Source organism: Scyliorhinus canicula, chromosome 9 (assembly GCF_902713615.1).
Source record: "Scyliorhinus canicula chromosome 9, sScyCan1.1, whole genome shotgun sequence".
NCBI classification, from domain to species: domain Eukaryota; kingdom Metazoa; phylum Chordata; class Chondrichthyes; order Carcharhiniformes; family Scyliorhinidae; genus Scyliorhinus; species Scyliorhinus canicula.
In genome coordinates, this window is record NC_052154.1 from 143394277 (window position 1) to 143419381 (window position 25105).

The 25105-nt window shown below is 48.9% G+C and overlaps 1 protein-coding gene across 4 annotated transcripts in view; it reads right to left on the reverse strand.

Moving 5' to 3' along the window:
* The window catches only part of qser1 (glutamine and serine rich 1), a 224330-nt gene that overhangs the window by 95452 nt on the left and 103773 nt on the right, over nucleotides 1-25105 (reverse strand). For all 4 annotated transcript variants that reach the window (XM_038807829.1, XM_038807828.1, XM_038807827.1 and 1 more), the window contains one exon: nucleotides 1549-5334. In XM_038807829.1, the coding sequence (XP_038663757.1) occupies nucleotides 1549-5334 (3786 nt within the window). The remainder of the gene's footprint in view (nucleotides 1-1548; nucleotides 5335-25105) is intronic.

The window sequence follows — 25105 nt, forward strand, 5'->3', positions numbered from 1 at the left end:
AATCTAACTCCCCTTTACGTTTACTAGATCAGAACTTTTAACAATAACATATGCATAATTGATGCAAAGCTAGCAGAAAATTGGCCTATTGTTTTTTTAAAAAACAGTTGGTCGAATCACCCATAGTGAGATAATCAACGCCTGATTGCAACTTTGCTCCTAATTTCACTGTCTTTGTGGAGTTTGTACATTTTCCCCGTGTCTGCATGGGTTTCACCCCCACAACCCAAAGAAGTTCAGGGTAGTTGGATTGGCCAAGCTAAATTGCCTCTTAATTGGGGAAAACAAATAATCAGGCACTCTAAATTTATTTAAAAAAATCTTTGTTCCTAATTTCTTACCTTTGACTGGAGGTCCAGATATCGCCCGGTTTTCTGAGACAAATTCAGTGTAGCTACTCCTGGAGTCCTTCAGCATTGTGAAGGAGTGTCAAGGGAAGAGAAGCCAAATTACAGCACTAGCTGCTGTATACTGCTGAGTTAAATGTCCCAACCACTTTGCCAAGCTAGGAGAGAAGGGGTAAGTGGGTGAGGGAATAGTTGGAAGGACAGTATTGTGTAAGCTAGAGGAACTGTGGTCACTGGTATAATTACCCAGGAATAACAATTGGTTTTAATTCTTCTCACTTTTCCGGGGTAACTATTCTGCTAAGTCAGTCAGAACCACCCAAAGACACCAAATTCAAATCAAAGTTTTGGTGGGTTCTGGACACAAAAATTGCCAAATGGAAGTTGAAACTTCACAGGTAATTCTCATGCAGCTCCTGCATGGGGATTTCCAAGGTGCCTCCACCATACCTTCTCGGGTACGGCCCCACGGAGAACTGAAGATCTACACCAGTAGGTTTAAAAAAATGCTTTATTGCATGGAGTACTTTCTTTATAATAAGGTACTGTACTTAATTATTAATATTACAATGATATTGGGTCAGTGTAGTGAACTTGGACTAAGGCTAGAGTGCTTATGCAGGACTTGGATGAACCAACTGTCATCCTGCTGTAGATGTAACATTTTACAATTGCATTCCATTAGAGTGGAACAAAATTGAAAATGGCCATATATTAGATTGAAATGTGTAACACATCTGCACAGTATGCTTCTCATTCCCTCATATGATGCACATCACAGGTCTTGTGCTTGTGCTATTTGGAAAAGCGGAATTGGAGATTTTGGGTCAAATCTACTAAGAAAATATTTATAAAAAGAAATCCAGTCAAATCGAGCCCTTCAAAACCTCTACAAATACTGAATAAACTGCAAATCAGTTTGATGAATAATTAGTAAACAGACAAATTCCTTTCATTTTCAAGGCAAAATAACTCAGAACATAACTTTCTAAAGCTTCTCTCCATTTCTAAAACTTTCTTTACTGAGGCAAAACATATACTATTCTGGAAGAAGAGAAAGACTGCATGTACATGACCGTGAAGCAGTTATGAATCACAATACCAAATTTTATATTTGGCAGTGCGCAGATTCTTTCCTACGGCAATATGTTCATAAATACATACAGGGCCTATGTTATTTCAAGTATGCAACCGTCCTTACCCTTTTTGTTCCATTTTTCATTTTTATTAGAAGGATCGTCCAAAACAGAAAGTGCTGAGGAAATACTCTTTTGAAGATCCTGGTTCCTCCCAACAGAATCTTCTTCATCAGAGGAAAATGCAGGTAATGTTTCCAGGTTTTTCTTCAGGTCGTCGTCTAACTTTTTGCAAGGACTGGCAGATTCACTTTCAGTAGATATTAAGGCAGTTGGCACTGATTGATGTGTCGAAACTGGTGGAAGCGGGGGAGTATGAATTGTATTGGAAGATGGACGTCTATTGCGATGTGCCATTCGCACAGAAGGTGCTGGAAACTGCTGCTTAGGTCCCGATTTAAGAAAGTCTAAAAAGGATGCAATGAAACCACTTTTAACTTCTGGTTGTTTTTCCTCAACTTCTCTAATCTTTTGATTTATCCTTTCTTGCTGGTGGTAACTCTCATAGTAACTGTCACTAGATGTATGAGGTGAGTTTGCATCTTTGGAATTCAGGCGCTTGCCTTGCCCACTTCGTTTTATTGGTTTCTGGCTACAAAGCTCATCATCTAAAGTTTCTTTTGATCGTACTTTTGCTCTTCGTTTCTTCTGAGTTCCATCCAGCGACAAGTCTACATTCCCTTCCTCTTCATGCAAACTGTGAGACCATCCATCTGCCTGTAGTCCCAGTTTTAATTTAGGCTTCACTGGTCTCTTTAATTTTCGTTTGTTACCACCAGATCCTGGCGTAATCTCATCACCCAGGCTGTAATCAATGTCAGACACAGCACTCTCATCTGTGTTACTTCTACCACTAGGTATGAAGTCTGGATCCTTTGCATTATTTATGGCACCATCATCAGGAATGTCATCATTATCCTCTTCTTCAGATTCTCGATTAGCACCCAAGTGTTTCTTAATACCTTCAATACTCTGATCACTGGAATCTTGGATGGAGTTCAAAATTGGTGCAGGTAGCCCAGGCTGTATGTGCTGGTCTGAAGTTCCACGGGTTTGCTGATCAAGGCATGAAGTTTTAGACCGAGTTGAACCATCTAATGGTATTGCCTCTAGATCCAAGTTAATTTGACTATTGCTTAATGTCAGATTATGCATATTCTGTTGATCTGACAGCATGGTTTGCGAGGTGCGAAAACTTGGCGAAACATGCCTTATAGCTACAGTGTGAAATGTAGATTTTGAACCATCAGCACATTCGACCGATCGAATACTGGATTCATTGCAAGTGGGTTTGGAAAACTCTTGTGGAGTAACTCCACACTCCTCATTGGCAGCAAACACATCTTCAACACCAGAGAAGAGATTTCTCTCAACACCAAGCAACATGGATTCTGAAAAACAGACCGAACTAAGGCCAACAAACTGAGATTTTGAATCTTGCCTGTGTGATGGCTCAAAATGATCTTTTGTTGTCAACTGTAGCGGTTTAGAAGATTCAGTATTGTCTAGCTTCATTGTCTCAGAATTCTGTTGCAGCAGCTGTTGTCGAGGTGGTGTATTGGCTTGGGCAATGTGCCTCTCAAGTTGAAGAAACTGTGACTGATGTGATGCCTGAGACTGAGCTTGTATTTGCTGTGACTGCACTGATGCTTGGGATTGACTGAGGCCTGACTGTAGTAACTGTGGCTGTTGTGCTACTGACTGTTGTATTAAAGACAAGGGCATTTCACATGATGAATCTAGGAGCACCTGTGCATCAGACAGCTGTAACCGTGGAGTCTGGCATACAGAATGTGTTTGCAAATGTTGTGAAGTATTAATTACTTGTGCCTGATGAACTTGTGGCCTAGTCTCTTGCACCTTATGCAAGAGAGAATGAGGCTGCTTCAATTCTTCAGCGCCCATAATTATGTGCGACGACTGTGATGGATTAGCTACCTTTTTCATGTCATGTGTGTTTATATTGTTGTTATTGCCAACTGACTGCCCATGATGAGTCACCATTGCTTCTATGGTTCTTGTTACATTAAATTGCTTTACACGTTCGTGTTTTCTTTCGCCAGTTTTCGATCCCTGAAGAGCGAGACCAACAACCTGGTCTTCTGGGCGAGAATTAGTCCTGATAACACTTTGAGACAGATATCGGTCATCTGCTTTTGAGACAACATAAACAGCATTTTCCTCCCCAATTCCACTTTCTGTTAAACCTGCAGTAGATGCATTAAGAGAAGACTGCTGCTGTAATAAATCTTGAATAGGAAAACCTTCATCATCGTCCTTAGATGGCACAAACAAATCTGAATCAGACTTCCTTTTAATATAAGACTGTTTTCTGTCTGAGGACGACTGAGCGTTCTGCATAGTGTGTGAATGAGACGATGAAGTGAAAGTAGGTGAGTGTACTGCCGACAAGAATTTCTGAGACTGGGGTGAAGGAACACTTTGTGGCTGACTTGTTGGTGAAGAATGCATAGACATAAAGTTCTGAGTAGGACTTGAAGATAAATTCTGTGCATGAGTAGATGAAGAAAATGGTAATGACTGAGTATGTGATGTTAAAGTCAGAGATTGTACAGAAGCATAACTTGGTGAAAGACTAGCAGTTGACAAGCCCTGTGATTGTGCAGAATAACTGCTTTGCGGCTGACTCACAGCAGGCAAACCCTGAGAATGATCAGATGGATAGCTTTGTGCCTGGCTAATAGAGGACAAATTTTGTGGTTGGCCAGAATAATTATCAGTGTGACTAACTGAAGACTGGTCAGAAGGCTCATCAGAAGAGTAACTGAGTGATTGGCTAACAGGCGTTAGGTTTTGTGACTGTCCAGAATAAGACTTAGTTAAAGCAGTGAGCTTCTCAGGCTGACTGGAAGAATATACCTCCGAGTGACTGCCGGCTGTTATGTTTTGTGACTGTGTTGAGATATAGTTCTGGGACTCACTAATTGACATTATTAGATTTGATGCCTGCCCCGAAGAGTACACTTGTGACTGGCTTGATATAACTGAACTTTGCTTTTGTGTAGGTGTTGAATAGCTTTGTGTTTGCACAGTAGCTGTTGCACTTTGGGATTTGGCAGTTTTTGTAGAACGCTGAGCTGATCGTGAACAATTTTTAGCTTTTGAAGAATAATCAGGAGACTGAATGGTGGATGAATAACTTGGTGATTGTTCAACCGTTACTGAGGAGTTCTTCTGCTGTGTTCCACCATTGCTCACCTGAGACTCATCTCCAAGTGGACTACATGTCAAACCTGCATGCCTCGAAGGTTCCTGAAAATCGACTCCACTCCCACTGGTAAGATAGCCTTGCAAGGAATGGTGAGAACTTGGTAATTGCCCCTGTACTGAGTGTGAGCTAGAAGGCCGCTGGTGATGCTTAATAACGCTACATTCTCTTTGAATTGCCCTTTCAATGGAGGCAGTTGAACTAGAAAAAACTGATGTGCCATATGCTTGAGAGGCTTGTTGAGCTGACCCAAGTGCTGCAGGCAACAAACTAAATTGTGGTTGTAAGTGATGAGGAGCAGATTCTTGAGCAGAGCGATATGTTGAAGATGGGGGTATGCTTGTACTTAAAACAGTACTACCAATCCTGTCAAAAGTCAATGGGGATGGAACAGCTGCTTGAGAAGACTTTATTTGAAGCAGAGGATCATGTGGAGAAATAAGCCCATTTGTAGTAGAGCTGAAAGGTGCATCTTGTAGTGTCAGGGACTGTGCACCAGCAAAGCTTCGACTAGTAAAGGTAGAAGGATGCTGATATGCTGCGAGAGCTGATGATGGGAATGTTCCAGAAGCTTGCAGTGCTCCAGTGACAAACAGCTCTGTCGGTGTTGAAGAGTGCATACCTGGACAATTGAAAGACAATGAAATGGTTCAAACATATGATCAAATAGGTATCTGTTGACTTCCATAAACCACCCAAAATTCCCTTCACATACCAAACACTAGAAATGTAGAAGTTAATTTTTAGCTTGAACCTCAGCGCTCCAAAATTTGAAGTTTAACACCATTCGCATAATTTTTCAAACTGTAGATAAACTAGTCAGTACTGAGAGACGGGTTAAGTGTTCAGTCGTTGTGAACAGCTAAAATCTATTCAGATGTCAACGATAGAATTAAAAATCACAAACAAAAAATAGGCAATTTTGTGCATATTATCAGTTTCCTCCCATATCCACTGCCCAACTTATGAAAAATGAAATGAAATGAAAATCGCTTATTGTCACGAGTAGGCTTCAATGAAGTTACTGTGAAAAGCCCCTAGTCGCCACATTCCGGCGCCTGTCCGGGGAGGCTGGTACGGGAATCGAACCGTGCTGCTGGCCTGCTTGGTCTCCTTTAAAAGCCAGCGATTTAGCCCAGTGAGCTAAACCAGCCCCTTAACGTAACCCTTTCCATATCTTACTTCTCTCTTTCTTTTAAATGCACATTTTTGATCTTTCATTGTCACATTCCGATCTTTTATTTTGGTTCCAAGTCGCTTTTTTCCATAAATTGACTGAAAAAAGCAACTCCAAAGGCTTTTTGGTTTATTTTATGAAAGTCAGCGGTGTAACCAAATTGTTCTAAGTCAAAACAAGGTAGGCAGCTGAATGAGTAAATATATCCAAAGCATGCTAAGGGTTCACGGTTAATACTCTGACAGACTATGCATTAAAGAGGGAAACAATATTTTAAAAATATTAGCAATGCCTGTCAAATTATTTAGAAGGTATTTGTAGTTTAAAACATCTGCCTTTTGCACAGTAATAAGTTAACTTAATATTCCATAAAATTAGTTTGAGTGCTCAATATTAAGCACAGGCACTCCATCTTCGGTCTGAACATTTTCAAAAAGTCTCTGCTATGGTATGAAAACTGCTTAATTATGAAAAGTATTTTTCATATTGCTGCACTACTTTTAAAACTAGTCTTGCGAACAAACTCAAAACAACAGATACGGAAACGGTGTCTGTAATTCTGTACGTTCTTTTCTATTAGCACTTGAGAATAAAATTATCATAGACTTGGAAATATATTGCTGTTCCTTCATCACCAGTGGATCAAAACCGTAGAACACTGGACCTAACAGTAGCTGATGTATATTTTTTGGGAAAACATTTTTATTCTGTTTTTAACATTTTATAAGTAAAGCAAAACAAGAGGAACAGAACCCCCCCCCCCCCTACCAACCAACACCCCAATAACTCAAACAATAGTCCCCCTCCAGCATCTGATGGTAACTAACTCTTTAAAGTGAAGAATAAACAGATCACATCTCTTGTGGAACCCCTCAATTATCCCACTCAAGGTAAACTTTTTTTAATAAACATTTTATTGAGGTATTTATGGTTTTATAACAACAGAAGAAACAATGTACATGCAAATATAAACATAGTGCAAAAGCCGTCTTCCTCCTTCACAGGCCCCACCTTCAGACAGGGAAAGCTAGCCATGTCAGTTAGCCAGGTCTCTGACTTTGGGGGCTTTGAGTCCCTCCAAGCTAATAGTATCCATCTCCGGGCTACCAAGGAAGCAAAGGCCAGAACGTTTGCCTCTTTCTCCTCCTGGATTCCCGGGTCTTGCGACACTCCTAAAATCGCCACCTCTGGACTCGGTGCCACCCTTGTTTTCAACACCTTGGACATGACATCCGCAAACCCCTGCCAGAATCCCCCACGCTTCGTGCATGCCCAGAACATATGGGCATGGTTTGCTGGCCCTCCCGCACACCTACCTTCTAAACCAAAGAACTTGCTCATCCGGGCCACTGTCATGTGGGCCCCGTGAACGACTTTAAACTGCATCAGACTGAGCCTGGCACATGATGTGCACGCGTTGACTCTATTCAACGCGTCCGCCCAGAGACCATCCTCTATCTCTCCTCCTAATTCCTCTTCCACTTGCATTTCAACTCCTCGGTCTGAGTCTCCTCTGACCCCACGAGTTCCTTGTAAATATTAGAAACCCTCCCATCTCCCACCCACATTCTGGAAACTACCCTGTCCTGTATTCCCCTTGACGGTAGGAGCGGGAAGGTTGAGACCATCCTGCGTAGGAAGTCCCCCGCCTGCAGGTACCTAAACTCATTCCCTCTCGTCAATCCACATTTCTTCTCCTACTTCCTCAGGCTGGAAAAGCTCCCCTCTATAAACAGATCTCCCATCCTCTCAATCCTTGCTCTCTGCCATCTCCGGAACCCTCCATCCAGCCTTCCCGGGGCAAACCGGTGATTACTGCAGATTGGAGACCAGACCGATGCTCCCTCTGCTCCCATATGTCTCCTCCATTGCCCCCAGACTCTCAAGGCTGCCGCCACCACCACGGGGCTGGTGAAGTACCGTGCCGGCGGGAACGGCACAGGTGCCGTTACCAATGCCCCCAACGTAGTGCCCTTGCACAATGCCACCTCCACTTGCTCCCACGCCGACCTCCCACTTCCTAATGGCTATATTCGCCGCCCAATAATAATTACTAAAGTTCGGCAGCGCCAGCCAGCCCTCCCCTGGCTTCGCTCCAGCATCCCCTTTTTTACTTGCGGGGTCTTACCAGCCCATACAAAGCCAGTGATCACCTTATTGACCCGTTTAAAGAAGGACCGTGGAATAAAGATGGGGAGACACTGAAACACAAACAGGAATCTCGGGAGGACCGTCATTTTCACTGTCTGCACCCTCCCAGCTAGTGACAAAGGGAGCGCGTCCCACCTTCATAGAACATACAGTGCGGAGCAGGTCATCGGCGTATAGAGAGACTCTGTGTTCCACTGCCCCCCGGACCAGCCCCTTGAGGCTCTCAGCTCAATTGCCAGCAGCTCTATGGCCAGCGCAAACAGCAGTGGGGAGAGGGGGGTATCCCTGTCACGTTCCCCGATGCAGCCTGAAATAGTCCGATGTTGACCCGTTAGTCTGTACGCTCGCCATAAGAACCCAATACAGCAGTCTGATCCAGTCAATGAAGCCCCGCCCAAATCCAAACCGCCCCAGTACCTCCAACAGATATTCCCATTCCACCCGCTCAAATGCCTTCTCTGTGTCCATTGCGAACACTACCTCCACGTCCCTACCTTCAGGGGGGAATCATGATTACATTTAGCAACCTTCTTATGTTGGCCGCCAACTGCCTACCCTTAACGAATCCGGTTTGGTCCTCCCCAATCACGTCTGGAGCACAGTCTTTAATCCTAGAGGACAAGATTTGGGCCAACAGTTTGGTGTCTACATTTAGTAGGGAGCCTGTAGGACCCGCGTAGCTCTGAGTCCTTGTCCCGCTTCAGGATCAATGAGATAGTGGCCTGTGACACTGTCAGGGAAGCACCCCACACTCCCTTGCCTCATCAACAGTGACCCCAATATCCCAGAGAACTTTTTATAAAATTACACTGGGTACCCATCCGGCCCCCGGGCTTTACCCGACTGCATGACCTTCAGCCCCTCTGCTATTTCCTCCAATTCGATCGGGGCCCCCAGCCCTTCTATCAACCCCACGTCCACCTTCGGTAACTTCAGCCCCTCTAAAAATACCTCACCCCCTCCAGCCCAGCTACGCGTTCTGACTCATACAACCTGCTGCAAAACTCCTTAAACACCTTATTAACCCCTGCTGAATCTCCGAACAGGTTCCCGTCCCCGTCCTTTACTTTCCCTCTCTCCCTGGCTGCCTCCCTCTTTCCGAGCTGCTGCGCGAGCATTCGGCTGGCCTTTGCTCCGTATTCATAAATCGCCCCCCCTCGCCTTCCTCAGCTACTCCACCGCCTTCCCTGTAGTTAACAAGCCAAACTCCGCCTGTAGCCTCCGTCGCTCCCTTAGAAGCCCTGCCTCTGGGGTCTCCCCATATCTCCTGTCAACCTGCAGTATCTCCTTTATCAGTCGGTCCGTCTCTGCTCTGTTTGCCTTCTCCCCGTGAGCCCGTATCGAGAACAGTTCCCCTGTAACCACCCCCTTCAATGCCTCCCAGACCACCGCCGTCGAAACTTCACCCGTGTCGTTAACTTCCAGGTAGCTCCGAATACATTACCTCACCCGCCCACACACCTTCTCATCCACTAAAAGTCCCAAGTCCAGTCTCCAGTGTGGGCGTTCGACACCCTCCTTGCTCACCTGTAGGTCAACCCAGTGCGGGGCATGATCTGAGATTGTGATCGCGGAATACCCAATGTCCCCGACCCCCGTCAGTAGAGCCCTGCTCAGAATAAAAAAGTCAATCCGGGAGTACACTTTACGTACATGTGAGTAGAAGGAGAAGCCCTTTAGCTTCTTTGTCATTGCTGGCACCCTGCCTGTTCTTGAGCTCGACCGCTCTAGCCCAAGGTCAATGACTGCATTAAAGTCGCCCCCCCCACCCCATGACTAACCTGTGCAAATTGAGGTCCGGGATCTTCCCCAACATCCTCTTTATGAACTCCACAGCATCCTAATTTGGCGTGTACACATTGACGAGTACCACCAGCAACCCCTCCAGCTTCCCACTAACCATAATGTGCCAGCCCCTCACATCCGCAACTATTCTTCCCGCCTCGAATGACACTCACTTATTAATCAGGATCACGACATCATTAGTCTTAGAGTCCAGCCCGGAGTGAAAAACCTGTCCGACCTATCCCTTCCTTAATCTAATCTGATCAGTTACTCTAAGGTGTGTATCCTGTAACATTACCACGTCCACCTTCAGTCCTCTCAAATGCATGAACACATGTGCCCTCTTAACCAGCCCATTTAGCCTTCTTACGTTCCATGTGATCCACCTGGTTGGGGGGCTCATCCCCCCCCCCCCCCCCCCCCCCCACCCCCCCACAATCATCGCAGGTCAGCCATCACCTTTCTTGAGCCAGTCTCCAGCCCGCGCCCCATGCATCTGCAGGCCCGCCCCCAGGCAGCCTCCAATCTTCTATCTGCCCCACAGCAAAGGTCCCTCCCCCATCAGCAGAACATTTCTCCCCCCCAGCAACAGCACTATGTAAACCAACTCCTTCAACAAGCATAACATCTGCTCACCCCCCACTACGCTTCCGTGAGCTAACCAGCCCAGCTAGCTTGGCGACCCCCGCCCATGGTGCCAGACATTCTCCCACCTATTGTTTCACTCCTCCCCCCCACTCAGACACACATATGCAAATGAAAAACAACCCCAACACAAAAACCCATGAAAAACAAAGAAAAAATCAAACAGAAGATCCAACATCTAACATTCACACCTCCAGACCCCATCAGTGCAAATGCAAACTTTAACTCACACAGCTCTGCAACAGGCCCCAGCTCAATAGAAGGCATTACAAATAACGTCCGAAAAACAAGAAACGTTTTTTAACATGAGCGGTGCAGCAAAGTTCAAAGACCTCAGTCCGCCACCAGCCCTTTCCTTCTGGCAAAGTCCATCGTTTCCTTGGGCGACTTAAAATTAAAAATGTTGTTCCTCATACGTGACCCAAAGATGGGCCAGATACAGCAGTCCAAACTTAACCTTTTTCATGAAAAGGATTGATTTTATCTGGTTGAACCCTGCTCTTCTCCTGGCCACCGCCGCACTCAGATTCTAATAGATCCACAGGATACTGTTCTCCCATTTACAACTCAGTGTCTGCCTGGCCCATCGTAAAATACGCTCCTTGTCCAAGTACTTGTGGAATCTCACCACCATTGCCCTCAGGGGGACCCCACTCGCTGCTTCCTCGCGAGAGCTCTGTGAACCCTATCCACCTCCAAGGGTCAGGAGAACATCCCATCCCCCAGTAACTGTTGAACATGCCCGCTATGTACACCCCTGCGCCCATTCCTTCGGACCCCTCCGGGAGTCCAACAATTCTCAAGTACTGCCTGGCGGGACCTATGCTCTAGGTCCTCCATCTTCTCCACAAGCCTTTTCTGCTAGTCTCCCGGCATCTCCACCTCCAGCTCCACTGTTTGATGCTCCTCCTGCTCAGTCAGCACCTTCTCCACTTTCTGGATCGCTTGGTCTTGAGCATCCAGTCTAAGTTCCAGCCACGCAATCGATTCTTTAATCGGGACCAAGCATCCCTATTTCTGCTTGGCGAAGCCCTCCTGAATGAACTGCATCAGCTGCTCCGTCGACTGCTGGGTCGTCAAGCCAAGACCCCGGTCGTCTGCCATGCTTTCCCCTGCTGCAGCTTCAGCCCAAGCCTTCTCTGTTCACCTATTTCTTCCTTTGCGAGCACTTCTGGTCTGCCTCGCCATGCAGTGATGTAGGAATCCACTTCACAATTGCCTTCACCATCAATTTACCAAATCAAGTCTGACAAACAAAAAAAAAAAAGAAAAATCGACAAAAAAAGGTCCAAAGGTCCGACCCAAGCGGGAGCCACCAAATGTGCGACCTACTCCTTCATAGCCGCCAACGGATGTCCCCCCTCAAGGTAAACTTAACCATCACCAAATACAGGAACTCCATCAGGATAGAGACATATAAGATAGTCAGAGGGTTAGATAAGGTGGACAGTGAGAGTCTCTTTCCTCGGATGGTGATGACCAACACGAGGGGACATAGCTTTAAATTGAGGGGTAGTAGATATAGGACAGATGTCAGAGGCAGTTTCTTTACTCAGAGAGTAGTAAGGGTGTGGAACGCCCTGCCTGCAACAGTAGTAGACTCGCCAACTTTAAGGGCATTTAAGTGGTCACTGGATAGACATATGGATGAAAATGAAATAGTGTAGGTCAGATAGGCTTCAGATGGTTTCACAGGTCGGCGCAACATCGAGGGCCGAAGGGCCCGTACTGCGCTGTAATGTTCTATGTTCAAGCCATGGTACTTCCGGTGGCGTGGGTGCGCAGGGTGGCCGCAGCGCGAAGAGCTCCCGCCGATGGCCGCGAGTCTCGATCACCGAGTTTTGACGCACCCACCGACTACCGTCGGCCTTTGGGGCCGTCGCGAGCAGCCAGCGGGGCCGGTTTAAAAACTGGTGAAGAACCCCGCGCGGGTGTTGGGGCGGCGGGGGCTGAGGTCCTGGGGCCAGCGCGGCATTGGGGCCAGAGCAGCGGGGGCGGAGCTACGAGGAGGCCGAGGAGGCAGGCCCGAGTCCAGGGCACCATGTAAGAGCGGTGTCCCACAACAGATGGCTCCCACCTAGGAGGAAGAAAGAAGGCTGGAACCTGGTCCCAGGGGAGTTCTGGATGAATACAGAGGGGAAAGGAAGAGAGCTGGAAGATTTAAAGAAATTTAAAGAAGTTTGGTGAAGTTTTTTTTCCCTCCCCTTTGCCTTTAAAATAAAAGAATAATTCAGATTGATGAAGGACAGAAGGGTGGAGGGAGAGAGAGGAGAAGAGAAAGTGAAAAACAATAAGCTGCTAAAGGAAGCGAAAAGCAGCGTCGAAGAAAGGAGGAAACGCGGGGTCGCCGCTGAAGGAGAAGACGGATAAAAGTGGTGATAGGATGGCGGACGGCGAGCTGCAAAGCGGGGCCGTACTATTTACGGTGGAGAAGATGACCGAGGTGATGGCAGGGGAGCTGGAAAAACAGTATGCGAGGCACATGGAGGCCTGGAAAAAGGAGACAGCGGCCGCATTGAAGTTACTGGTGGAGGAGGCAATCGCCCCGATAATTGCCCCGTTGAAGGTGACGGTGGCAAAGGCATTGGCCGAGGTGAGAGAGCAGGGCGAAAAGATGAAAGAAATGGAGGAAGCCATGTCACGACACAGCGACCAGGTCACCTCAATGGGAGACGAGTTGCGGAGGGCTGTGGAGATTAATAGAGGTCTCCGAGCAAAGCTGGAAGACTTGGAAAACCGCTCAAGGCGGCATAATTTGAGAATTGTGGGCTTGCCCGAAGGGACAGAGGGCCCAAGGCCAACACAATACTTCGCTAAGAAGTTGGCGGAGCTGATGGGGGAGGGTGAGAGCCCTTCCCAGTACGAGCTAGACCGAGCCCATCGGTCATTAAGGCCGAAGCCCAAAGTGAACGAGCCAAGGGCAGTAATCATCTGCTTCCATAAGTTTTGCGTGAAGGAGAAGGTGTTAAAACAGGGCGAAGCAGAAGCGGGAGATAATATGGGATGGTACTATGGTCCGGATCTGCCAGGACTTGACGGGGAGTTGGCAAAAAGACGAGCAGCGTTTAGGCGAGTGAAGGCGACCTTGTATAAGGGGGTACGGTTTGGTATGGTGTACCCAGCGAGGGTGAGGGTAACGTATAACGGCAAAGACTTTGATTTTGAGACAGCGGATGCGGCTGAGGCATTCGTGAAGGCAGAAGGCTTGGGACAGACATGAAGAGCGGAGCTGGAAGAGAGACTGTGGACAGCCGGAGAATGTATAAATGTTATAACTTTCTTTCTACGGATTTGTATTGTAATCTACTTCTCTTTGTATTGTTATAGAGTTTAAGTTAATGGTGGGTTGATGGGCACCCTGTGTTGTTTCTGGGGGAAAGGTAGGGGGGGTTTTCGGGAGGGGGGGGAAGGGGGTTCAATGTTAACAATGGACAGGGGCGGGTCAGGTTTATGGGGCAGGGCCCGCCAGTGTGTTGATGGTGGATAAGAAAGATGGGGGGGGGGGGGGGTGAGAGACCCCCAGTAAGGATACTTACGTGGAACGTGAGAGGGCTAGGATGTCCGGTGAAGAGGTCAAGGATGCTTGCGCATCTTAAAAGTCTGAAAACTGGGGATTTCCGGTTGCAGCAATGACCGAGTGAGCCGCACATTCGGGGGCTCTCACTCCGGCGGAGCTTAAGGACCTGATTCCCCGCGATAGCGGGACGGTGGAGTGGTGAAATGACGGCCACGGAGGTGTGGAGGAGCAGGCAGCGTTATATGGAATAGGAGGCAATGGAAACGGGGGAGAAAGGGACAAAGACAAGGTGCAGGGGAAGCTGACCTGAGACCCAAGATGGCGGACCTGCGGACCTCGGACCCAGCAATCGCTGGAAAACATGCTGCAGGTGATAAAAAGTAGTTTTGAGTCGCGGAAGCGGGATAACTTGGACACACTTCAGAAGGCATTGGATCAGCTGAATCAGAGGCTGGATGCCCAGGACGTAAAAGTTAAGGAGCTGGGAGAGGTGGTGGAGTAGCAGGCGGATGCGCAGATGATGGCAGCGTTAGAAGTCGACGGGTTGAAGGAGAGGCAGAGAAGACTGCTGGACAGAGTTGAGGAGTTGGAAAATAGAGCCCGTAGAAAAAAATCTGAGGATCATTGGCCTCCCGGAGGGGGCTGAGGGAGCTGATGCCACAGCGTTTGTGGCTGACCTGTTGATGCAGCTGATGGGGGCTGAAGCCTTTCCTCGACCGCCGGAGCTGGAGGGGGCACATGGAGGGGGCATACAGGTGATTAGGTTCCACAGGTTCGTGGAAAAGGAGCGGGTGCTGCGGTGGGCAAAGAGCGCCAGGAGCAGCACGTGGAATAACGTTCTTCGCATCTACCAGGACCTAAGCCTGGAGGTGGCTCGGCGGCGAGCAGCCTTGAAACAAGTCAAGGAGGTATTGTTCAAGAAGCATATGAAGTTTGGTCTGCTGTTCCCGGCCCATCTTTGGGTTACGCATCAGGGTCAACACCACTACTTCTCCGAGCCCGAGGAAGCGATGGACTTTGCGAGGGATCAGGGGCTGGTCCCGAAAAGAGGTCCCACGGACGCAAACTAGGGTCCGAGAACTACCGTTTGAAGGGACGCCGAATGTGCCCAGACTGCTGGACAACTGTTTACTGTTTTAAAGGTGCCATGTGGGGTATTTGGGGCTCTTCTTTCCGGGTGGGTGCTGTATGGGTAATGGGGTGTTGCGGGGCTGTCTTATTAATGCTCGGAAAGGGATGTGGGTGAACACTTTTCTGTGTACGCGTCGGGAACTGTATTGCACCTGGAGCGACCTTGCGGGGCGGTGTGAGGTTTACGTTTTGTTTGCCTTCCTGTGCCAGTGAAATTGCTCCAGTGGGTTGGAGAGGGGGAGGGCGTGCTGGGGAGTGGGGATGAGGACGGGGAAACAATGGGAATGAGACAGGTGGGCGCTGGAGTGATGAGTCACCGGGCTAGCAGATTGGCTAGTCAAGGGAGTCAGGTGGGGGGGGGGGGGGGGGGGGGGGGGAATTACCAACGCCCACAATGGAGGCTAGACGTAGGACTGTTGTCGGAGGAGGGGATATGTGAGAGACTTCTGAAGTGTATGCAGAACTACTTGCAGGTGAACGATACGGGGGAGGTTTCAGCGGCGACCCTGTGGGAGGTGCTGAAGGCAGTAGTGAGGGGGGAGCTGATCTCAATTGGGGCCCACAGGGCCAAGGCGGACAGAGCAGAAATGGACAGATTGGTTAGGGAAATGTATCGGATAGACTAGGAGCATGCGGAGTCCCCGGGGGAGGACCTACTCAGGGAGAGGCGGAGACTACAGGCGGAACTGGGGGCGTTACCCACGAGTAGGGCCATGGAACAACTTAGGAAGGCGAGGGGAGTGGTGTATGAGCATGGGGAGAAGGCCAGCAGATTGCTAGCACAGCAACTCAGGAAGAGGGAGGCGGCCAGGGGAATAAGTAGAGTGATTAATGGGGAGGGGAGCAGAGTGGAGGACCCGGCAGGATTGAATAAAGTATTCCGAAACTTCTATAGTAAGCTGTATACTTCGGAGCCCCCGGAAGAGCCGGAGGAGATGAAAAGGTTCCTGGACGGGCTAACATTCCCAAAAGTAGACGGGGGGCTATTGGATGGGCTGGGGGCCCTGACTAGAGTGGAGGAGGTATTGGGGGGCCTGAAGGCCATGCAGTTGGGGAAAGCCTTGGGGCTGGATGGATACCCAGTAGAGTTTTACAAGAAGTTCTCGGAGTTAGTGGGATCGGTCTTGGTGAGGATTTTTAATGAGGCAAGGGACAGAGGGACCCTGCCGCCAACGATGTCGCAAGCCACTATCTCGCTGATATTGAAGCGGGACAAGGACCCGGAATCCTGCGGGTCATACAGGCCAATCTCCTTGATCAAAGGTCCTGGCGATTAGAACTGAGGACTGCGTACCGGAGGTGATTGGGGACGACCAAACTGGGTTTGTGAAAGGCAGGCAGCTGTCAGCTAACTTGTGAAGATTACTCACTGTGATCATGATGCCCCCGACGGGCAAGGAGGTGGAGGTAGTGGTGGCGATAGACGCTGAGAAGGCCTTCGATTGGGTGGAGTGGGGCTATCTGTCGGAGGTGCTCGGACGGTTTGGGTTTGGGGAAGGACTGGTGAATTGGGTCAGACTACTGTACCAGGCTCCAAAAGCCAGCGTTAGGACGAACAGAGTAGTGTCAGATTATTTCAGACTACATCGCTGGACCAGACAGGGATGCCCACTCTCCCCGTTGCTGTTTGCGCTGGCCATAGAGCCGTTGGCGATTGCGTTGAGAGCCGCAAAGGGATGGAAGGGAATGACCAGGGGTGGGGCGGAATAGGGTCTCTCTCTATGCGGACGACCTTCTCCTGTCCGTGTCGGACCCACTGGCCAGGATGCAAAGTATACTGGAAACACCGACGAAGTTCGGCCAGTTTTCAGGGTACAAATTAAATATGGCCAAGAGTGAGATGTTTGTGGTGCAGGCAAGGGGCCAGGAGAACAGACTGAAGGGACTGCCATTTAGGATGGTTGAGGAAAGTTTCCCGTACTTGGGGATACAGGTGGCGCGAGACTGGGGCAGGCTGCACAAGTTAAATTTGACCAGGGCTGTGGAACAAATGAAGAGGGAGTTCCGGAGATGGGATGCATTCCCGCTGTCGCTGGCGGGGAGGGTGCAGACTGTAAAGATGACAATCCGCCCTAGATTCCTGTTCATTTTTCAGTGCCTTCCGATCTTTATCCTGCAGTCCTTCTTCAAAAGGACTGGCAAAATTATGAGCTTTGTCTGGGCGGGGAAAGCCTCGCAGGTGAAGAAGGCGATGCTTGAGAGGAGCCGCAGCGAGGGAGGGCTGGCATTGCCGAGTCTGATCAACTCTTACTGGGCGGCTAACATTGCCATGATAAGGAAGTGGATGGTGGGTACGGGGTCTATCTGGTAGCGGGTGGAGGCGGCTTCATGCAGGGGCACCAGTTTGGCAGCCCTGGTCACGGCTCCCCTACTGCTGTCACCGGCCAGGTACTCCACCAGCCCGGAAGTGGCGGCGACCCTGCGGGTATGGGGCCAGTGGAGGAGGCATGTAGGAGAGGTGGGTGCGTCTGTCTGGGCTCCAATATGTGATAACCGTCGGTTTGCCCCTGGGAGCATGGATGGGGGGTTTTGAGCATGGCGGGGGTGGGCGATATGTTCCTGGAGGGGAGCTTTGCGAATTTGAGGGGCTTGGAGGAGAAATTTGGTCTGGTAAGGGGAAACGATTTCAGCTATCTACAGATGCGGGACGTTGTCCGCAGACAAGTCCCGTCCTTCCCACGCCTCCCGCCAATGGGGATCCAAGACAAAATAGTCTCTAGAGGGGAAGGAGGAGAGGGTAGAGTCTCAGATATTTATAAGGTGCTCATGAAGGGGGAAGAGTCCCAGACAGAGGAACTAAAACTCAAATGGGAGGAGGAGCTTGGTGCGGAGATGGAGGACGGGCTGTGGGCGGAAGCCCTGAGTAGGGTAAACTCAACCACAACATGTGCCAGGCTCGGCCTGATGATGGTAGCTCGGATGAGCAAATTCTTTGGGGTAGAGGATAAGTGCGCTAGATGCGGGGGAGGACCGGCAAATCATGTTCACATGTTTTGGGCATGTCCGATGTGGAGGGAGTACTGGGAGGGATTTGCGGGGATCATGTCCCGGGTGCTAAAAACACGGGTGGTGATGGATCCAGGGGTGCAATGTTTGGGGTTTCGGAGGACCCGGGAGTCCAGGGTGAGAAAGAGGCCGATGTTTTGGCCTTTGCTTCCCTGATAGCCCGGCGACGAATACTGCTGGCATGGAGGGACTCAAAACCCCCGAGGGCTGAGCTATGGCTTTCGGACATGTTGAGTTTTCTGGGTATGGAAAAAATTAAGTTCGCCTTGAGGGGATCTGTACAGGGGTTCGCCCGAAGGTGGCAGCCATTCAGCAACTTCTTTGCGGGAGAGTGAGATTAGAGCAGAGTAGGAGGGATAAATAGGCGGATAGTGTCAATGGGAGAGGAGCGGGCTTGTGCAGTATGGTTCGATTGAAGTATTGATTCGACGTTGATGTTTGCACATTTTTGCCTTTTTTGCTTTCTTTTTGTTGTTGTCTGTAACTGTTTACAATGCCAAAAAATACCTCAATAAAATGGTTTGTTAAAAAAAAAGTCTGAAAACCGATGTGGCAATGCTGCAGGAGACTCACTTGAGGGTGAAGGACCAGGTGAGACTTAAAAAGGGTTGGGTAAGCCAAGTGTTTCACTCTGGATATGATGGAAGGGCTTGAGGGGTAGCAGTGTTGGTCAGCAAAAGGGTACGCTTCCAGATGGTGAAGGTAGTGGCAGATCAGGGGGGTAGATATGTGATTGTGGCCGGGGCGCTGGACGGGGGATTAGTGGCGCTGGTAAGTGTATACGGTCCCAACTGGGACGACGCGGGATTTGCGAGGAAGGTGTTTGGAGCCATTCCACACGAGCTGATTGTGGGGCCGGGGGAAGACTGGAACCTGGTGCAGTAGCCGAGGTTGGACAGATCACGGCCGCGCTCGCTGGTCCCATCGGGGGGGGGGGGGGGGCAAAGGTGCTAGCTGGGCTAATGGTTGAAATGGGAGGGGTGGACCCTTGGATGTTCCTGCACCCAGGGAAACGGGAGTACTCGTTTTTCTCAGCAGTCCATAGGGTATACTCGCGGATTGACTTTTTTGTGGTGGGAAAGGCTTTGCTGGCTGGAGTCAAGGGGTCGGAATACTCTGCAATTGCTGTGTCAGATCACGCACCACATTGGGTGGATATGGTGCTGGGGAAGGGGGGTAGTGCAGAGGCCGGGGTGGAAACTGGATGTGGGGCTTTTGGGGAACCAAGTATTCTGTGAAAAAATTGAAAAGGTAATTAAGGAATATGTAAGATTCAACTGTACGGGTGAGGTGTCAATGGCAGTCGTCTGGGAGGCTCTAAAGGCGGTAGTGAGGGGTGAGGTAATTTTGTTTACGGCCAGGGTGGACAAAGAGGAGAGGTTGGAACGGCAGAGGCTAATAGATGAGATGTTGGAGGCAGATAGGAATTATGCGGAGGATGGGGACCCAGCGATGCTGGGAAAGAGGAAGGAACTACAGGCGAGCTTCGACCAACTATCCACCAGGAAGGCGGTGCGCCAACTGAGGCGAGCGAGGGGTGCAGTTGATGAGCATGGCGACAAGGCGGGGCATATGTTAGCAGGTCAGCTCCGGAGGGAGGCAGCAGCAAGGGAAATTCTTCAGGTAAGGGATAGGGCCGGGAAGTTGGTGGTGGCTCCAGAGCTGATTAACAAGGTTTTTGAGGAATTCTACGAGAGGTTGTACAGGTCAGAGCCACCCGGGGGAGACCGTGAGATGCTGGAATTTCTGGATGGGTTGGAGTACCCGAGGCTAGGGGAGGGAGGCAAGGCTACATTAGAAGGAGCAATACTGGAGCAGGAGATAAAAGATGCGATTGGGAGGATGCAGTCGGGGAAGGTGGCAGGGCCGGATGGGTTTCCGGTGGAATATTATAAAACATTTAAGGGTAAGTTGGCACCCCTGATGGTAGGGATATTTGAAGAGGCGATAGGGAAGGGAGTGCTGCCACAAACCTTGGGGCAGGCATCGATTTCACTGTTGCTTAAAAAGGATAAGGATCCGACGGAGTGTGGGTCGTATAGGCCCATTTCACTTCTGAATGTAGACGCAACGATATTGACAAAGGTACTGGCGGGTAGGCTGGAGGGGTGCCTCCGAAGACGATAGGCGAGGATCAGACAGGTCCCCCCTGCTGTTTGCGCTTGCGATTGAGCCATTGGCCATCGCATTAAGAAGTTCGGGAGCATGGAAAGGAATAGTGAGGGGGGGAGGGAGAGAGAGAGATAGAGCATAGGGCAGGGGTGGGCAAACTACGGCCCGCGGGCCGCATGCGGCCCGCCAAAGGTATTTCTGCGGCCCACCAAGTCATTAAAAAAAAAAAATTTTTTTTAAAACAAATTTTTTTTTTTTTTTTTTAAATTTTTTTTTTAAAGGTTAATGGGTGGGGGGGCTGTTGGGTTACTTACTGGCATAGGGTGGATACGTTGACTTGAGTAGGGTGATCATTGCTTGGCACAACGTCGAGGGCCGAAGGGCCTGTTCTGTGCTGTACTGTTCTATGTTCTATATGAGGCGCCCAGAATCATAACCGGGTGAAGTAATTATTTTACTTAATATACTATGCGGCCCTTTGTGAATTGTGAATTTCTGAATGCGGCCCTTGCACGGAAAAGTTTGCCCACCCCTGGCATAGGGTGTCCTTGTATGCTGACGACTTGCTGCTGAATGTGTCAGAGCCGAGTGTGTCGATAGGTGGAATATTGGAGTTGCTGCAGGTATTTGGGTCTTTCTCTGGGTACAAGCTGAACTTGGACAAGAGTGAGTATTTTGTGGTGTCTCACCCGGGGTTGGGGGCAGCCATTCCATAGGGCAGGGACTCACTTTAGGTATTTGGGGGTGCAGGTTGCCCAGGAGTGGGGAAGGCTTCGCAGATACAACATCACTAGTTTGGTGGGGAGAGTGAAAGCTGACCTGGCAAGGTGGGATCGTCTCCCTCTGTCACTGGCGGGTCGGGTGCAGGCGTTTAAAATGAATGTGTTGCCGCGATTTCTGTTTATTATTCAATGCCTACCGATTTTCCTGCCAAAGTCCTTTTTCAGGGCGATTGAGGGGAGGATTGCCTCGTTTATATGGGGAGGGAAGGTGGCCAGAGTGAGGAAGGTGCTGCTACAGAGGGGAAGGCAGGCAGGGGGTTTGGGTCTCCCGAACCTGATGTACTGCTACTGGGCGGCGAATGTGGAGAAGGTGCGGAGCTGGGTCAGGGGGGTGGATTCCCAGTGGGTCAGAATGGAGGAGAGTTCGTGCAGGGGGTTGGGGCTGAAGGCACTAGCAACGGCCCCGCTCCCGATAGCTCCGGGGAAATACTCAGTGAGTCTGGTACTAATATCTTCATTGAAAATCTGGAGGCAGTTTCGCCAACACTTCAGGTTGGGGGCAGGGTCAAGGGGAATGCCGATCCGGGAGAACCACAGATTTGAGCCAGGGAGGTGGGACGGAAGCTTTCGGAAATGGGAAGAGAAGGGGATTAAGACTCTAAAAGATTTGTTTCCTCGGGGTCGATTTGCAGGATTGAGGGAGCTGGAAGCAAAGTATGGGCTGGAGCAGGGAGAAGTGTTTAGGTCAGGGGTGGGCAAACTTTTCCGTGCAAGGGCCACATTCAGAAATTCACAATTCACAAAGGGCCGCATAGTATATTAAGTAAAATAATTACTTCACCCGGTTATGATTCTGGGCGCCTCATATAGAACATAGAACAGTACAGAACAGGCCCTTCGGTCCTCGACGCTGTGCCGAGCAATGATCACCCTACTCAAGTCAACGCATCCACCCTATACCAGTAAGTAACCCAACAGCCCCCCCCCCCCCCATTAACCTTAAAAAAAAATTTTTTTTTTTTAAATTTAATGACTTGGTGGGCCGCAGAAATACCTTTGGTGGGCCGCATGCGGCCCGCGGGCCGTAGTTTGCCCACCCCTGGTTTAGGTATATACAGGTTCGGAACTTTGCCAGGAAGGAGATCAGAGCTTCCCGGAGGAACCGGCCTCCACGTTGTTGGTGCAGGTGCTGGCGGCAAGTGGACTGGAGAAGGGGACAGTGTCAGCGGTATATGGAGCTATGTTGGAAAAGGATAAGGCACCACTGGAGGTGATAAAAGCGAAGTGGGAGTATGAATTGGAGAGGTTATAGAGGAGGGGGTCTGGTGTGAGGTGCTCCGGAGAGTGAATGCCTCCACCTCGTGTGAGAGGTTGGGGCTGATACAGCTGAAGGTGGTGTACGGGGCACACCTCACGAGGGCAAGGATGAGCCGATTCTTTGAAGGGGTAGAAGATGTGTGTGAACGTTGCGGGTGGACCCCCGCTAATCACGTTCATATGTTTTGCTCCTGTCCAAAGCTTGGGGAGTACTGGAAGGAGGTGTTTAGGGTAATTTCCAAGGTGGTGCATGTGAAGCTAGACCCGGGTCCCCTGGAGGCCATATTTGGGGTGTCGGATTAGCCAGGATTGGAAACGGGTGCGGAGGCAGATATCATAGCCTTCGCCTCGTTGATCGCCCGAAGGCTGATCCTGCTGGGATGGAGAGCGGCCTCTCCACCCTGTGCCCTGGTGTGGCGAGGGGACCTGTTGGAATACTTGACCCTTGAGAAGGTTAAGTTCGAACTGAGGGGAAGCTCGGAGAGGTTCTACAAGTCATGGGCACTATTTATTATGCACTTTCAAGAACTGGATAACAGCGAACATTAGTTGGGGAGGGTGCAGGGGAGGGGGACTGTGTATGTTGAAGATGGCTATGGGTAATCCCTGATTCCTTCTTTTTTCTTTGTCATTTGTTTATGTTAACATGCGGGTGATGTCTGGGCATGGTGGGATCGTTGTTACTGTTAGGGGGTTTGAGATATTTGTTGTTGGTTATTGATTGTTGTTGGGTGTAAATTCAGGAGAAAAATTGTGAAAAAGGAGAATAAAAATATTTTTTTTAAAAAAAGGTCTTCAAGCCATACTGAGGAGTTGATATATAATCAATAAGATATTTAATGTGCATCAGTTGGGTATTAATTGGGAATTCACTTGTGCTCATAGATGTCGGAGCAGGCTGAAAGAGGTGCTTGATATGCAACATGTATTTCCAAATAAAAACTTAAGTGCATTCAGACTAGACTCAGTGTTCAATCTTTCACCATTTGGTGACTGGAGTTCTCACACAACCACATGTACAATCAAAATTGCTGAGGTGTGTATTTGGGCAGCCCGGTAGCACAGTAGTTGGCACTGTTGCTTTACAGTATCAGGGTCGAGGGCTCGATTCCTGGCTAGGGCCACTGTCTTTGTGGAGTCTGCACATTCTTCCAGTGTCTGCGTGGGTTTCCTCCGGGTGCTCCGGTTTGCTCCTACAAGTGCCGAAAGACGTGCTTGTTAGGTGAATCTGACATTCTGAAATCTCCGTCTGTGAACGTGGACAGGTGCCATAGTGTGGTGACAAAGTGATTTTCACAGTAAGTTCATTGCCGTGTTAATGTAAGCCTACTTGTGACACTAATAAAGATTATTATTTGCAGACATTTTTGTACAATGTAAAGCAGCAGCTAAACCTACAGTAAAAGGTTTGCAAATGGGTAAAAAAGGAAGCCAAAGAGGACAAAGGCAAAACCTAGGGCAGACCATATTGCAAAAGCTAGTGGTAAGATGGAAGATTGGGAGAAAGGTTCAGGAAAAGGTTACTAAAAATAAAATCAAAAGAGATAAAATGAACTATGAAAGGAAACACGGTAGCACAAGTGAATAGCACTGTGGCTTCACAGTGCCAGGGTCCCAGGTTCTATTCCCCGCTGGGTCACTGTCTGTGCGGATCTGCACTTTCTCCCTGTGTCTGCGTGGGTTTCCTCCGGGTGCTGCGGTTTCCTCCCACAGTCCAAAGATGTGCAGGTTAGGTGGATTGGCCCCGATAAATTGCCCTTAATGTCCAAAATGGTTCGGAGGGGTTATTGGATTACGGGGATAGGGTGGAAGTGAGGGCTTAAGTGGGTCGTTGCAGACTTGATGGGCCGAATGGCCTCCTTCTGCACTATATGTTCTATGTTTTATGAAACTAGAAGAAAACATAAACACTAATACCAAAAGCTTCTACAAGTATATAAAGAGGAAAAGAATAGCTAATGTAAACGTTGGACTTTTAGAGCTTGGTGAGGTAATAATGGGGATCAGAGGCACTGAATCAATATTTTGCCTGTCTTCATGGTAGAGGATATTAAAAAATTTCCAGTTAATGCAGACGAACTTGGTGCAATAATCATCTCTAGGGAGAAGGTATTGAATAAACTAATCGGATTAAAGGCAGATAAGTCTCCGTACGTGATGGCCTGCACCTACGGTATTAAAGGAAGTGGCAGCAGAGATAGTGGATGCATTGGTTATGATATTCTAAAATTCCCAGGATCCTGGAAAGATCCCGGTGGATTGGAAACACATGCTAATATGACACCCCTATTCGAAATGGTAGCGAGGCAAAAAGTAAGAAACCTTAGACCGGTTAGCTTGACCTCTGTGGTGGTAAAGTTACTGGAATCAATCATTGAGGAGGAGATGACTAAATATTTGGAAAGATCAAGCTCAATCCACCATTGCCAGCATGGTTTTATGAAGGGTAAATCATGCTTGACAAGAGTGCTCAAGTTCTTGGAGGATGATAAAGGGGGATTGATAAAGTAAACATAGACCAAATGTTCCCCCTTGTGGGGCAATCTAGAATGAGAGGTAACAGATATAGGTTAAGAGGCAGTAGATTTAAATCTGAAATAAGAAGGAACTACTTCTTGCAGAGGATGGTGAATTTATGGAGCTTGCTGCCCTTGTAAATCAAGGGCGATGGAGTCTGAATCATTAAATGGTTTCAAGAAGGAGATGGATATGTTTCTGATTAAAAAAGGGTTAAAGCCATATGGGGAACGGGCAGCACGGTGGCCTAGTGGTTAGCACAACCGCCTCACGGCGCTGAGGTCCCAGGTTCGATCCTGGCTCTGGGTCACTG